Source organism: Strigops habroptila, chromosome 17 (assembly GCF_004027225.2).
Source record: "Strigops habroptila isolate Jane chromosome 17, bStrHab1.2.pri, whole genome shotgun sequence".
Classification (NCBI taxonomy): domain Eukaryota; kingdom Metazoa; phylum Chordata; class Aves; order Psittaciformes; family Psittacidae; genus Strigops; species Strigops habroptila.
This window is the reverse complement of record NC_044293.2, coordinates 4,303,117-4,319,537: the sequence shown is the minus strand read 5'-3', so window position 1 is coordinate 4,319,537 and position 16,421 is coordinate 4,303,117. Positions and strand designations below refer to the sequence as shown.

Sequence of the window (16,421 nt, the reverse complement as noted above, 5' to 3'; positions counted from 1 at the left end):
GTGGGTTATTTCTCTGCTGTTGCCTTATTGAAACAGAAGGTGATTTCCACTTATCCCCAGGCATCAGTCTTGGGCTGAGAAGTCAGGACTTTGGGTTTTTTCCCAGAGCTTCTATTCCTTGCTCTGATGCCTGGGGCTCAGGTAGCCCAGCTCTGAATGACAAAGACAATAAAAATATCCCAGTTTCAGGCTGTACTTTGAGTTTCTTTGGAGATGAAGCATAGCCGGGACTATTCCCCACAGAGCATTCAGAACAGTAGCTTTAAACTGAAAAATGGTAGATTTAGATGACACATCAGGAAGAAATTCTTCACTATGAGGGTGGTGGGACATTGGCACAGGGTGCCCAGAGAAGTTGTGGCTGCCCCATCCCTGGCAGTGTTCAAGGCCAGGTTGGACACAGGGGCTTGGAGCAACCTGCTCTAGTGGAAGGTGTCCCTGCCCGTGGCAGGGGGTTGGAATGAGATGAGCTTTAACGCCCCTTCCAACCCAAACCATTCCATGACCATTTGCCTGATTGCTGTCTGCCTGTGCAGCAGGCAGGCGAAGCATCCTTCTGGCCACACCAAGCCAGAGCATCCCTGTGCTGACCGGGCATATCTCACACGCTCTTCCTTCTCTCCAGGTAAACTGGGTGGGCAGGATTCCTTCGAGAGCATAGAGAGCTATGACAGCTGCGACCGCTTGACGCAGTCCTGGAGCAGCCAGTCCTCCTTCCAGAGCTTGCAGCGTGTCCCTTCCTATGACAGCTTCGACTCGGAGGACTACCCCGCCACCCTGTCCAACCACAAGCCCAAGGGCACCTTCAAGGACTATGTTCGAGATCGGGCCGATATGAACAAGGACAAGCCTGTCATTCCTGCTGCTGCCCTTGCTGGCTACACAGGTAGGGTCATGCTCCTCAGGAAACAGCCTCTCTGGTGAGCATCTTGGGTAGAGACTCCATCGGTGGAGGGCAGAGCCTCCAGGGTCTCCGGGTTGTGCATAAGTGAGTTTTGGGGTGTCTCTGGGGTCGGCCACATGTAAATGCTCCATCCTTGGCAGTGTTCAAGGCCAAGTTGGACAGAGCCTTGAGCAACATGGTCTAGGGTGAGATGTTCCTGCCCTTGGCAGGGGGGTTGGAACTAGATGATCTTAAGGTTGTTTCCAACCCTAACTAATCTATGTGGGCACACCTGAGAGCACAGAGACCCTCAAGGCTGCATGTCCTTCAAGTGTGGGCATTCCAAACCTCATAGAGGATGTAGACTGAGTGCAGGGCATTTGATGTGTTGTCATGTACGCCCGAACGCCTCCTGGTTGGGTCTGCTAGGAACTGGTGTCTGGTTTGTGCTGCTGAGAACACAAGGTAGTAGAGTGCCCTCATTTCCCCATCTGACACATCTATGCAATATGCTGGCTACTTGCTTGTGGTTTCCCATCTCGGGCAGGAGCGGCTGCATTTCAGCATTGCTATGTGTGATGTGAAATGACCTCCTCCCTTTCTAGCATGGAGGAAGCACTTGGGTTTGCTCTTTACCTTGGTGCGAGGCAGGGATGGGATGGTGCCAGAGCAGACCTAAGGATTTTCCATTCCCTGCATTGGGAGAGATAAGGTGATAGGCCATGGAAACTCTGTCTTTTTATATGACAGCCCTCCAGCAATCTGGCATCTCCATGAAGAAAAACCTGTTGGGATGGGGCTTCCAGCTCCAATTGAGATAATCCTTTCCAGTCCTTCTGTGCCTTGTCTTTTCCCTGTACTATAAGTAAGATCCGCAGGACGGCCTCCTGCCAGTTCCCCTTTTCCCTCCTACATACTGATCTCTCCTGCCCCAGCTGGTAGCAGCTGGTGGAAATAGTTTGTGCAGATAAAGATCATCAACAGGTTCAGAGCAGATCCTGAGGTGCGACTGTCCCTGAAATCTCCTCCTACACATAGCTCATGTTAGGGCTGATATGTAGTTTTCTGTCAGGTGGGGAGAGATGCGGAGGGGAGGAGAGGTGGAGAGATAATTTTAGGAGCTATGTGTAAAAAAGGAAGTGGTTTGTTGCTATAGCTTTAGTTAGAAAGAAAGCTCTTAAGCTCTGCCTGCTGAATGAGCCTGTTTCGACCAAGTCAATGTAAAATACAAGTGTGCTCTGCTATGCCTGAATGGTTTTGGGCTGGGCCATGCTCTGGGGCACCATCCTCTGCCATGCTACAGGAGTTGATATTCCTAAGAAAAGAGACCAGTGAGCGAGTTTTATTCCTGTTTCCTCCTAATAACACCTTTCACTACACCCTGTAGAAGTGTTCTGAGCAGTCAGTGCCTGGGCAGGAGCATTGGTTGCATTTTAACAGCTGGGGAAACTGAGGCACGGAGGCGCTTGGCGAAACAAAGAGCTTCATTTTCCAAGCTGGATGTTTCCCTCCAAGTTTGCAGCTCATGGAAAAGAGCCGCCTCTATAGAGAGGAGCCGAAGCCGGCGGCTGGATCCTCTGTTTTGCCAAGGAGTCTTAGCACCCCAAAGAGTGTCCTTGGAATGGTGCCGCCAGGAAGGGGAGACATCGGTTAATGCAGTGCCAGAGCACGCTTTCAAATGCTTTGCACTGTGTAACATTTTCCCTTGCCTCATTTCAAACCCCGTTTTGAGCTGGGAAGATAATCCCTAGGCCCAGGCATTTTAGTGTGATCTATAAGGGGGGAGTGCCTGATTTTTGCTTCTGTGTTGCTTCACTTGAGAAGCTTTAAATGAAGAGAGGAAAACCTGATGTTTCCAGAAGCAGCACTCATTCGGAAATCCTCGAGCTGGAGCGCTGCTAAGCAATAATTCAGTCCTCAAACCTCCACAGCCTGTGTTTGCCATTGGGAACAATCCTTGGAGAGATGATCTTTGCAGGCAGTGTCCTCTGTCCCTTTTTAAAGCCTACTGAGCTGTCAACACCTCATGTTTTCTGTGCAGAGGGAGCCCAACGTGGGTGCAAAGCGAAGCCAGGTTGCTGTGAAAGCAGGTCACAGTGAGAACACGTTGCATTACAAACTGTAGGAGAACTGGGCGCTCTCAAAACTAGTGTGGGTCTGCAAAAATTGATGTAAGAAATCCAGGCTGGCCACTGAGAAGTGCTGGACATCTGTCTTGGGCCAGCTGAGCAAGGGACTCTTAAGCAGAACTCCTAGGTCCTTCCTTATTTGCTTTGCTTTACATTACTTCAGGGGAGGAAGTGCTGTCTAGCAGCTTGAGCAGAGGAACTTCAGTCTGGGCTCTGCAGCTCTGGTGAGGAGGTGGAGCCTCCAAATGAGCAGAGCAGGGGATTACCAGCCCAGGGTCCCAAAGCAGCCAGGCCCCTGCTTTTCATTTCTCACTCAGATGATGCCACCAGCATCAGTCCAGATGCAGGTGTCCAGCACCAGTTACCAGCCAACGGAGCACCCAACAAACATGCCATGATGTGCACCTTTTAGGGTTGGAAGAATGAAGCCTGGGAGATCACATCCTTCATCTCCAGGTTGGCTTTAAGAACGTGACAATATTGTTCAGGCTTTGTTACCAAGGGGCTGTTTTGCTGGTGGCCTAGGGAGGTGGCACAGTGCTTTATCACAGGTATCTGATGCTATCTGCCCCAGTAGGCACATGCTTTGGTGAGAAAGTGCATTTTGGCGGAAGCTCCATTTGCGTTTGATGTGTTCTTCACCCAGCTCGCGAGCAGCTTTTCAAAGCTGCCTTATCTGCCCCCACATCTTGACCTAATTTAACAAGTTGCCATGGTTGCTCAGAGAGAGGTTGATGCAATTTTCTTATCTTTTGGGTTTTTTTTTTTTCTGAAGGAGAAATGTAATTGCTCAGGAGTTGGTGAACTTCAGTTTCCATAGCTGCAGGGAAGGCCAGTGCTGGACACCTCTGGTTTTGGAGCTGGCTCTTCCAAAGCTTGGCCAGCTTGACTCTTACATTAAGCCAGATCTTATTTTTCTTGACATGACCTAGGAAATGGAGACAGAATGCATCCATTATATTTAGGCAAGTAGTGTGTCAGGATGCATCTTCTCCGCAGGCAGATGTGCCAAACCCCACGTTGGCTTAGCTAAGCTCAGTTTAAGTTTCCTTGTTCATGCAGCAGTGCAGTGTTTGGTGTTGGTCGGTGGCCAGGTTGGACCTGGTCTGGTGGAAGTTATCCCTTGCCCATGGCGGGGGCTTGGAACTGGATGAGGTTTAAGGTCCCTTCCAACCCAAACCAGTCTGATTCTATGATTCTAGCTTCTTGAGTGCCCCAAAGCACCTGCGTGGGTTTATAGCCATGGTATGTGTTTGCTTTGTGGTGTGTAGGACCTCAGCATCGTCTCTGCAGGCCGGGGCTTTCCATCCCGTGGTGCTGTCTGCATTGCCACAATACCAGAGCTGTGATGTGCTGAGCTGTTGCTCCGTATAGCTGAACAGGCAGAGCAGAGCAGATCTCCTTGTGTTTGAGAAGCAGAAGGAGGAAAGAGGGATGAGAAAGGTGAAGTGAGTGCACACCAAACCTTGATCTCTCATCTGCAAGGCTGGTTTTGCACTTGTGATGCTGCCCTTTCTTGCAGACCTGGTTAGGAAGTTGCTGATGCCTTTACAGGTGATCTCAGCACCTAAAGAGTTAATGCCCTCTGCCCAGCTAATATCACACACGACCTGAGTGTCTCTCTTGGGGACAGATTGATGCTATCTTCATTATCATGCTGCCCTAGAAGAAGACAGACAGTAGTGGAGGGAATAGCCACCTCTCACAGATGCTATCTTGCCTGAGCGCCTGTCTGCCAAACGGCTTCGCCCAGGCCAGATCCCGCCCTGATTCTTGCTATCAGCATTCACAGTGCCTTGTCGATAGGGCCCAAATTTGCCTGCTAAACCCATCTGCCCTGTTTGAATTGTCTCTGGTGCAGAGCCTGATGCCTCTGACAAGCCTCCGTTTCTGAGCGATGCTTATCTGTGACACAGAAGTGAAAGCACGCAGCTGCTGTTTTGCAAGAAAGTCAAGTCTGTGCCAAAGAAAGTGGGTCTCTTTCAAGAGAGCTTGTGTGCTGCTTCCCCTCTTCTTGTTGCCTATGCTGCTGGCCTGAATCTTCTACCAGCAAGCTCCCTGGATGTGCTGTGGTCATTGGCATCCAGGAATCCACCAGCAGCTGCCTTCCCAACCCCTCTCTGATCCTTGACATCCAGAGTCAGGGCAGTAGCTTTCCTAGAAACATCAGCATCCTTCCTGCCTGCTCCTGGAGAGTGTGCCTGTATGGGCATCCATAGCCACTTGTAGCTTGGGTTGGGGAAATTTGGAGATGCAGGCAGCTGCCCCAGCAATCAGAATCAGAATAGTTAGGGATGGAAAGGACCTTAAGATCATCTAGCTCCAATAAGCAGCACAACAGCACCTCTGTCCCCTGTGTGATGCAGGGATGTTGTTGGCTCGCTCCTTTGGGGTTATACCCTGTACCTGCCCTTGCAGGGTGACTTCAAGCATGACCAGCTATAGTAACTCCTGCCTGTTTTCTACACCTCTGGTGTAGAGCCTGCGTGGCTCAGCGGTGAAATGGGGAGCTTGAGAGTAGTGCTGGTGCTGGTTCAGTGGCTCCTGCTCCACCTGCCAGACGTGTGCAAATGACAGTGAAATGAGCTCCATGCTTCACTGCCCGAGCGTGGTGGCAGCTCAGCTCTTACCAGAGTGGCTTGTTTTGGGTTGGAAGGGACCTTAAAGCTCATCCAGTTCCAACCCCCTGCCACGAGCAGGGACACCTTCCACTAGAGCAGGTTGCTCCAAGCCCCATCCACCTTGGCATCCCGGCATGTTCTTCCTCAAAACAGAGGAGATGCATCAGGAAAGCAGAACTGTTTCATTGTGGCTGCTCTCCTGTCTATAAACATGGCCAAAAGTATATGGCTCCACATACAGGAGCTTTCTGGGTCCTTCTCTGCTTTCTTCACGCCTGCTCTTTGTAGATGCTGCTATCTGAGCTCCACCTTTGCCCTCCCACCCATGCAAAGCCGTCACTTTGCAGTGGTGTGACTACCTGGGACAGCTTGGGTGAGAGCTGAGGAGGAGGTGCTTGGGCTTGGTCTAACAAGGGAGCAATGGGGACGAGCTTTGCTGCCCCCCAACACATTGGGAGAAATTGAGGACCTTTGGTGCCACAGTGCCATTGAAGGGGGCTGGGGCAGGGTGGGCACACGTGTGAGGTGAAGGCTGTTTTGGAGACGTTGCTATGCGCAGTTGTTTTGTTGGGTTGGAACCACAAACCACATAGCGCGAAGGATAGGTGCGCCGCCTTTTTTTGTCAGTGGGGTGGTTTTTTTCACTTCTTTTCTTGTTTGAAAGAAGGAAAACAGAACAGAGGCCGTTGAGAGGGGTGGGCGTGTGAAACTGTCTCAGGAGAGAGTGGGGATGACGTGTTTTGGGCTGTGCCTTCCCCGATACGGTGCAGATACCGGTCTGACCCACCCCAACTAGTACCACCATCACTGCACCAGTGAAAGTGGCTGTTTCAAACCCCTTCAGAGCCACTGGGTAGGAAGGTGATGGGGTCCAAGGGAGGATGTCACAGGGATGGCATGGCACCAAACCCTTTGCTCTGGGGACACCCAGGGGTGCCACTGGAGGACTGATGCTGAAGAGGCAGCGCTCAGCAAGCAGTTCCCACTGCAGCAGCCGGCTGTCATCTGGCTACAAGGCATATTTTCCCCCTGACGTGGGGAGAATTCCTGTGGTGTGACACTCCCCACTGAAGGACCCTGTTCAGTGCCACCAAGGCCAGACAGGGCCCCCATTGTGGCCTCGACGGGCACTATTCTTAGCAGCCTTCGAGGGTGCTGGAGGTCGCAGTGGGGCGGGAGGACATCCCGCCACTCTCTGAGCTCTTCTCTTGTCTTTTGTGGAGCGTAGCTGCCCCCATTCCTCAGCCAGGGCTGGGTTTCCTCTGGGAACCCCTGGATGTGTGCAGAGGAGGACCAGCGCCATCAAAGGTGGCTTGTGTCCCTCCGCCTCATCCTTGGGGCTGCATCCAAAGAAAAGGCTGCAGGAATGCTCCCGTGGTGGTTGTTTTTGGAGATAACCAAGGCAACAGGTCGCGTGGTGGGATACACCCGCTGGCCTTGGGGCAGTCGGCGCGGCCGTGCGTGCCTGTACCATGAAGTGATCTGGTCCCAGCAACACACTGGGGATTTCCAGCCCCGGGCAGGGATGAGTGGAAGGGTTGAAGCAGAAGGGATGGAAAATGGGCACCGCTCCCAGCTCTGGCAGGAGTGGAGGTTTGGGACGTGGAGACAAGCCCAGCAGCTTCATGCTTTCCCTGATAGCTTTAGGGATGCGAGATGGTGGGGCTGGCATCACTGCATGAGCCAAGGGTCACCTTGAAATCCTTTTAGGCATTGGGAAAAATAGCTCCCTGCTCCTTGCTCATCTGCAGAAGCAGCTCATAGAATGGTTTGGGTTGGAAGGGACCTTAAAGATTATCTAGTTCCAAACCATACTCCAAGCCCCATCCAACCTGGCCTTGAACACTGCCAGGGATGGGGCAGCCACAATTTCTCTGGGCAACCTGTGCACCACCCTCACAGTGAAGAGCTTCTTCCTAATATCTAAATCTACCATTTTTTAGCTTAAAGGCATTCCCGCTTGTCCTGTCAATACCTGGTGAGCTTCTCATTTCTGAAGATAGCCCTCCTAGCACTAATTACAGCAGTACAGGTCTGCCAAGTGATGCACGGACCTCCAGTACCCCTTCCCTGACCGTTTTGCCTTCCTACCCTCTGGTCTCCCTTCCCAGAGCAGTTTTTGGCCATGCAGGCTCGGGCATGTGGCCGGGTTTGGTTCCTGCCACCTCAGCATTGCTTGCCTCGCTGACATCTCCGAGTCAGCAGCAGTGGCACATCTGCAGGGCCTCTGCTGCCTTCCCCTCCAGCAGGGCGTGTGTTTATAGGAGCTCAGACATGCCTGCGAGCCCTGCAGTAAACACATTCTTGACATAATTGCTTGTCCAACACAGAGGAATTTGGGGTTTTACGGTGTCCCACAGGCAGCTCGGAATAGACCTTGGGAATCCCTTTTGCAGGGATGACACCGCTTCCCTCAGAGTCCCAAAATACCCAGCAGAGCACTGGCAAGAGCCCTGCATTGCTTGCTGGAGAGAGGGCAAGAAATTCCCAGGTTTCCTGACTCCTCTCCATACCTAGCATGAGCTGGGTTAATGACACTTGAACCTTGAAAGGATCCCACAGAGACAGGATGGACCAGAAAGAACCTGGCGCCAGGGTGGTGGGTTTTCATCCATCTTATTCTGGGGATTAGATGCCCAGAGAAGCTGTGGCTGCCCCATCCCTGGCAGTGTTCAAGGCCAGGTTGGACACAGGGGCTTGGAGCAACCTGCTCTAGTGGAAGGTGTCCCTGCCCGTGGCAGGGGGTTGGAACTGGAGGAGCTTTAACGTCCCTTCCAACCCAAACCATTTTGTGAGTCTGTGAATAATCCTTTTTTGGTTGGGCAGGAGAGAAATCAGTGCGAGGTGATGAACTTGCTTCAATCTTGTCTCCTTGGGCTGTTTCTCTGTTAACCTACTTCGGGTGTTGGATGCTCTCTGTATGTGCTGTAAAGTCAGATGGGTTGAGAGAAACAGGCGCCTTGGGAATTCACCTGCGGTTCCCCATGGAGGACCACAGGCTGCTGAAATAACCTTTTTTCCCAGTGTTTTCTCTGTATTTAAAGCTTGCTGCTATAAATAGGTCTGAGTTTTGAGATGCGGTGGCATTTCAGGCCAGGGTTTTGGCTCTTCCCTTTCGGGTGGGAGGAGAAGGCGTCATCTGACTTTCCTCCCCTGTTTTGGCGTGGGTAACACAACTCCATCCCTACCAGGGAGCGCGGTCGCAAAGTCAACGTCTTGGCAAGCTCCTGCCCAGAGCCACGCCAGGCTGGAGCCTTTCCCCGCTGAGTGACATCTTCCCATTCACAAGCAGAATGAGAGCGCCCTGCTTTGTCCTGCCCATGGCTGTGTGATAACCCCCAGGGCTTGGCAGGGAACCCCCTGGAGCAGCTCCTTAGGAATAACAGGAGGGAAACAGTTTGGGGAGGGCTGGATGGGGCACAGCGATTGCCCTGTCCCAGAGCCAGCTCTGTCATTTCCTCCTCCCCAGCAGCTCATCTGCTTTTGAGTCATTTTAAACATCGTGGAAAAGGGAGAACAGCCCTCTCTTCCCTCCGTGGGTTATCCCGCAGCCGCAGCTCGACAGCATTCATTGTCATTCCTGGAAATAAGCTGTTCTCCATCCCTTTGTCTGAGTACATAATTCTTCTTCCCTGCTTGAAGCCTGTACTCATTGCTGTCAGCAGGCGGGTTTACCCCAGCCTGCTGTCTTAATGCAGCCTGTGCAATTCTTCTTGTGATAAATCATTTCCTCTAACCCCTGGTTCTGTTTGTTATTATTATTGTCATTCTTGTTATTAGTGATGTATTTTAAGCTGTGTTTAAAACATGGCAACATCTCTCCCGAAACATGTTGCCCAGAGCTAAGCACAATATTTAGGGTGCGGCCGCATTTGAAAGTTGCTCATCAAAGAGATTTTGGCTTGAGGGCTTCTCCTCTACCTTTGATTGGGACACAAGAACGGATAAGGATTTCGAAATCACTCTTGTGTACACCAGTCATCCAGCCCAAACCAAGCTGCGAAGCCGCAGGCACCAGGTACTGCAGCTTAGATGTGTCAGAGTGCTGTTGGCCAAAATTAGCACCGAGGGGACTGTGGTGTTGTAAGAAGAGGTTGAAACTACGTGGCATGGGATGCTACAGGCTGCCTCATGCCTCTCTGGCTGGATTAGGGGAACCAGCAGCTACATGGAGGTTTGCTATGGCTTTGCCAAGGATATGATGGGGAGATGCAGCAGTCCTGAGCTGGTGAGATCCATGTGCCGAGCCAGCCAGGCCCTGCCTTCCCCACACTGAGCTCTGTGTCCTGGCGTGGCCTGTTCCTGCAGCAGCACGCCCTGGAAAGAGGCCAAATGATTTTCATACCTGGGTGTCCCCCCCTTATCTCGATGAACAGCAACGGAGCAAAGAGTCAAGGAAGGTCGGGAAGCAGGAATCTGCCGGAGTTCATGCGATGGCCAGCAGCTTTTTGGCACGGAGGAAACGAGGGTGCTCTTGTGCCAAGACAATGACTGCTCGCTGTTTGGATGCCAGAAAAGTAATCCTATTTATGTAACTCGAAATGAAGCATTCCAATGCATGAATATTCAGCTCGTACTGCAAATGTGAAGCTCTTTTACCTGCAGGATTTAACTCTCAAGCTGTCATGTCAGCCCACATCTTGCCCTGCGGTCACTGATTATTTTCTTTATGATAGTAGAAGGTTTTATTCTTCTCAGTGTGCATGATTTGGACGGGTTTTTTTTCCCCCTCTGGGCTAGAAGGAGCTGTGCTTTTCCTGGCATTAATTTCTCGTGTTTCTTTTGTCTTCCTAGGCAGTGGACCCATCCAACTGTGGCAATTCCTGCTGGAACTGCTCACTGACAAGTCCTGTCAGTCCTTCATCAGCTGGACGGGTGATGGCTGGGAATTCAAACTTTCCGACCCAGATGAGGTAGAGTACCCCGGAATCGAGTGCACAGCCCACATTCCTTTGAAATATTGGCATGAATAATCCTGCCTTCCTTCCGTCGGGGCTGAGATTTGGGCAATCACATTGTTCAGGTCCCAGGTATGTGTAGGGGAAACCAATGAATTAGAGCCCAGCTGAAAACTGGGCTGCCCTAATACCTGGGAAGCCATAATTTGTGCCCAAAGTTAGTCGGAAGTAGCTGAAACATCACAGAGAAGAGGCAGAATGCCAAAGTTTTTCAAGTAGGATGTATACAGGTGAGAGGGGGGACTTCCCAGAGGTTTTGGGGAGTAAATACTGTAACAGATTGCCCAGAGAAGTGGTAGATGCACCATCCCTGGAGACATTCAAGGCTGGATGTGGTTCTGGGCAACTTGATCTGGTTGAAGAGGACCTTGCTCATTGCAGGGGGATTGGACTAGATGAGCTTTGAAGGGTCCCTTCCAGCCCAAACTATTCTATGGTTCTGTGATTCAGGATGACTTACACATCCTCACAGAGTCCTCTGCAGTGTTGTGCCATTGCATAGAGGTTGGTTTTCCCAAACCTTAATGCTTGTGACCCATCCATGTCCATCTTAAAGATGAGGAAACTCCTCTCCCTTCCCTCGTGTCCGGTCCCTGCGGTGCGCATCCCTGCTTGACTCTCCTCTGCCCTCTGCCAGGTGGCCAGGCGATGGGGCAAGAGGAAAAACAAACCCAAGATGAACTACGAGAAGCTGAGCCGTGGCTTGCGCTACTACTACGACAAGAACATCATCCACAAGACGGCTGGGAAACGCTACGTCTACCGCTTCGTCTGCGACCTGCAGAGCCTGCTGGGCTACACGCCCGAGGAGCTCCACGCCATGCTGGACGTCAAGCCAGATGCCGATGAGTGAAGGTGGCCGGCCGGGGTGGAGGGTCACCCCGTGTCATTTTGAAGAGTCGATGGGACTTTTTCTGTTGGTTCTTTTTTGGTTTTTTTATTTTTGCTGTTATTTTGGTCATTCGTTAATTCCTTTTTGTTGTTTTTAAAGAGCGACTCAGATTTGATGCTTTGAGGATGTTGGGAGAGAGGGAGGCAGAAGAGGCAAACTATGTTTAGTTCGGAGAAGGATGAGCTTTTTCTTTCCCTGAAAGCTCCAAGACAGGCTTTTTGGGGGGGTGAAATTCTGAGTTTTAAGAAAGCCAGAAAAATGTAGCTCACTTAAAAAAAAAAAAACCCAACAAACCCCTCTCCCTTCCTTGCTGTTTAGAAAAAACCTTATCAAACGGATCCCTTTGGATTTTGTGTTATTCGCACGCAAGCAGTTCAGGAAATATGACAGTATTCCCGAGGATTTGAATATCTTTTTGAGGGTGGGGAGGGAAAACCAAAGTGGGCGAATATTCCTGCTTCGGGGAGGGGTGATATGGGAAAACCCCAAGAACTCTTTGTCGTTCTTGGCCATCACCTTTCTGTCGGTCGTCTGCTTTTCTACAACGGACAGAATTTTTGCTAAGAGGGATCAAGACTCTTTTTTTTTTTTTTTTTTAAGAAATCTGTTAAAAGTTTTATTTTATTAAATTTTGTGCCAGTATTTTTTATTTTTTTTTTTTTTTTAAATAGTCTTAAGCTCTAAGATGGTCTCAGTATTGCAATATTGTGTGTGTTTGTTTCTGTTATGCCAGCAGAGAGTTTTATCACAGTGAGGAAAAGGTTAAAGATGAAAATAGGAGTTTATGTAGACCCCACTGGAGGAGTGGAGTGCTACGACCCGGCATCTCTGCATCGTATGTGAAGGAAAATGAACTCCAAACTGGCTCCTAGTGATGCCTGCTGGATGTGCTGCTCTCACCTCCAGCCCCACACGCTTTGCTCCGCCGCTTGCTGATAAAGCTGGTTGAAATTCCCACTTTTGGAATTGTTTTTCTAAAAGGGGCCCTTTTGTGTACGGCTGTGTTTTGGGCACGAAACCTAGCCAGATTTGCAGGGAAAATGTCTTTTTTTGTGTTTTCCAAATCACTTCTTTTGCTCAAGGAACACTTTGGTGCTTTCAGAAAATTTGGTTTGTTCTTTTTCGGAGAGTAAAGGGAAAATATTCCCTTGTTTTCAGTGTGGTAAATGGAAAATGTATCAGTTGATTGGGGGCATAAAAATCAGGAAAAAGTTGAAAAACCAAAGTTTTCCTTCCTGTTTCAACCAGCTCTTATCTTTATTGCCGTATGTAACACTGGCACGGGTTGCCTGGAGAAACTGTGGCTGCCCCATCCCTGGCAGTGTTCAAGGCCAGGTTGGACACAGGGGCTTGGAGCAACCTGCTCTAGTGGAAGATGTCCCTGCCCATGGCAAGGGGTTGGAACTGGATGAGCTCTAAGGTCTTTTCCAACCCAAACCAGTCTGGGATTCTATGATTCCATGTCTTAACCAGCCTGGCACACACAGAAAGGAAATTATCCTTGCAAATAGGTTCTCTACTGCTCTTTGGAAGCCTGATCCTGCAGCCCCTGGCAGGGTGTGATTAACATGAAGCGTACAACCAGTGTCATTGGGGTAAATGATGAGAGGTCTCGTGTGTGTCCGAGGAGGAGCTGCACCAAGCACTTCCTGGGATGCTGCCGACCACTGTTACCATGGGCTAGGTGTGAGTTAGAGGATCGGGCAGTGAGTGTTTCCACATCCAAATACAACCCTGGAGCTGCATCCATGTGGATCCGGCTGACAAACGGGGTCTTTCTCCCTTGAAGCCACTGGGCATTTTCTTTTTAAAGACAGTATTAAGCGTTTGAACCAAAAGTACCTTCTTTATGTGTTGTCTGTCTGTCTGTCTGTGTGTTTTAGGGAGTTGTGTTCGTTATGGAGGCACTGTGAGAGGGAAGCTGGGGGCGAGGTGGGGAGAGGCTTCCCAGAGATGCTTGTTGGGATATGCCTGCCGGATACAGGCTGATGTATCAGCTTGGCAGGAAAGGACCCTGCCTGAAAAGAGACAAAATACATGGGCACATAACCCCCCTGCCCAGTGGTTGGATGAGGAGCTTGATCCCAAGGAGATACTCATGGGGGCACCTCTGTATCCCAGTTGGCCATTCTGGGGCAAGTCATCCCCAAAACTGCTGCATGCTTATAAAGAAGGTGATGGTAGAGGGGAAATGAGTGGGACACAAGGGAGCTCCAGCCCAGAGGGATGGAAGCAGGTGGTGGTTTAAGGGAGGTTATTAGTTATGCTGTTAGCTCATGGGGCTGGGACTGTACATCATCCTGTTGAGCACAGGGAAAGAAAAGGGTGGGAAGGATGGAAAGGAAGGAAAAGGTGATGAAGGGGAAGTGAAAGGAGCATGCAGCAAAGGAGCAAAGGGATGCTGCCCACTGGGAAATTAAACTTCAACTCATCTCCTCAGGCAGGCAGGATGGGAGAAAGCAGCTTGGCCAAGCTGGAGAGAAGGAAGGAAAACGGGTATCATAGATGAGGCCCTGAGCAGAGCTCTGCCACAGAGCCAAGGCTGAAAAGGGAGCCAAGCAAGATGTGGCGGCATGGAAGTGTGCAGGGGAGGAGTAGTGCAAGAGCATCCCAACAGGACACACCGTATGGGTTGGATTTTCAGCCATCAGATGGGGTTTCGTAGGTGTTCTGTTGCTGTCCTGCACGCAGCTGCGCAGTGCCCTTAGCTTACCCTTCCCAGGCCACTTCTGGCAGTGCTTTGGAAAATCCCCCTAGACCCTTCGAAAGGGCTGTCTCCTGGCTTTGGCACCGTGCTGCATCCTAAGACATGTCTCCTGCCTTGCTTGGCTGCTCTGCTGCAGCTGAAGTGCCTTTTCCAAGCAGAAGACAGGGGTAGAACTTCCCTCTGATGGGAATTCGGGTACCAACCCCATCCTCCTGCCAGGCTAAATCCTTCATCCACTCCAGTGTGCTTATATTTTCCAGGTTTCCAAGCTGAACCTGTGTGCTCCCAGTATTTTGGGGCAGCTGGTTTAGAGGTTAGAAAGGGTGAAGTGTGGAAAGCAGCTCTGGTTTTTTGGGAGTAGCTCCTGGCTGGAGCTTCTCCATGATTTCTCCCAGCCGTTTGCCATCCCAGCTCGCAGGCTGTGTGCAGGAAAAGGGCAGTACAGTCCTAGGGATGTCAGGTTCATCATTTCCTATTTTCCTTTGCTTTTTATTCCCATTCTAGAGACCATCCCAGAGAGGGCTGTGTGCTGTTTATACACTGGAACTTTGCAGATTTGTTGTTGTTTCTGTTTTTATTTGTATCTTTCTGCTTTTTGGCTTTTGGCGAGGAGTGTGCTGAACCAGATGTGCTGGAACCCAGACCCTCTGACTTCCTGTTCCTCAAGGCCGTGAAGAGTTGATCAATCCACTCACACGTGCTGGACCAGATGGGTTTGAGAGGGACGATGGAGATCTGCTGGGGATGCGGCTCGCTCCTCTGCTGGTTTCTCTGCATGGCGACGAGCTTCACCCTCAGCAGATACACATGGCTTTTGGAACTGGGTAATTGTGTCTTGTTTTGGAATGTCTCAGGTGCTTTTGGTGGGAAAAATAGCCAAACAGGGCAAGAAATAGAAGATACTGTATGACTGAACCTTCTCACATCTTTCCAAACCAACCTCCTCCAAAAGAATGGTCCCAATAAGCACCAGTAAATCTGGATGCTGTGGGAAACACGTCCATCTTCTCATGTTTGCTTTTCTGGAGGGGTTTTCTGCAAGGCTTTAGGGCTTTGGTTGCTTGTTCCTTGTTAACGTCGCAATATTGGGATGCCTTGGCGTGCTCTGCTCTCTGGTAGGGTCTATATAACATCCATGAGCTGTTGTCTACATTCCAAAGAGGTTTAAATAAATGATAAATCTATGTATACATATATGTTATAATGGAATATCTCCAGGAATTATCTGCCTCAGTAGAAAAAGAAAAAAAAAGTGGTCTTTTTTTTTTGGTTTAGTTTTGTTTTTACAAATGGGATTTTCTTTTTAAGCTGATAGAAAAAGAAGAAGAAGAAAAAAGAGATTGTTATATTGTGCTGTTCAACTATTTTCCAACTTGTATTTTCATATAATTTATATTTTTTAAAAGTGGAAAAAAAAGTTTAAAAGCCAGATTAAAATAAAAAAAAAAAAAAAGATAAAAAACAAGGAAAAAGCAGGTGCTTTTTAAAACAAACTGAGCTGAGGTAGCTTAGAGATGTAGCGATGTGTGTGTGTGTCCGTGCGTTGTGTTGTGTTCTGTTTCGTTTTTTTAAAGGATACAAAAAGAAGTCCCTCCTCCATTGAATCCTTAAAGAAGGAGGGGATTGGTTTTGTTTTAATTGCTGATGCTGGCACATCATTTTGCTGGAGAGTTTTTTATATACTGTAGCCTTATTTCATATCGTATTTTAAACCATGTGAAATTAAAAAGAAGAATAATTCCTAACCCTCCGTGTCGGTGTGCTGCTTCGTTGCCTTTGCTCTTGGAATTCAAGGAGAAAGGGGGGAAAGCAATGCAAAAACTCGTAAATCCCAGCAAGTTCTGGGAGTTTTTGCATGATTGTTGTGTGGTTATATGAAATAAGGGTCTGCCTGGAGTCATGGCCTCTGGGTGGACGTGGAAGATGCTGCATGACGCCAGCTCCCTCTTGCTTTGGGTTATCCTCTCCAGCTCTTTGGAGACCATCACCACTCCTCATTGCCATCCCAGGGGCAATTCCAGGGTTTCAAACTGGGCTTTCATCCCAAATCATCACCGGGAGCTTGGGCTATCTGTGGTTTACCACCTCAAATGACTTCTAGTTGTAATTTCTTCATCAGGCTGTTGCAAAACAGGCGCAGCCAACTCACAGAGCCACCAGCTCACCCTCGCTGCAGCGTGAAGGTGCTCTTGGGCATCTGCTTTTCAGCTTGAGACCTTGGGCTGTGGCCC

The 16,421-nt window shown here is 49.8% G+C and overlaps 1 protein-coding gene across 1 annotated transcript in view; it reads left to right on the top strand.

Moving 5' to 3' along the window:
* Positions 1-15,935, top strand: part of ETS1 (ETS proto-oncogene 1, transcription factor) — a 45,892-nt gene extending 29,957 nt beyond the window's left edge. Inside the window, exons 7-9 of the mRNA XM_030505372.1 lie at positions 626-886; positions 10,428-10,546; positions 11,229-15,935. Of these exons, the coding sequence (XP_030361232.1) occupies positions 626-886; positions 10,428-10,546; positions 11,229-11,444 (596 nt within the window). The 3' untranslated portion in view covers positions 11,445-15,935. The remainder of the gene's footprint in view (positions 1-625; positions 887-10,427; positions 10,547-11,228) is intronic.
* Positions 15,936-16,421: the final 486 nt, after the last annotated feature.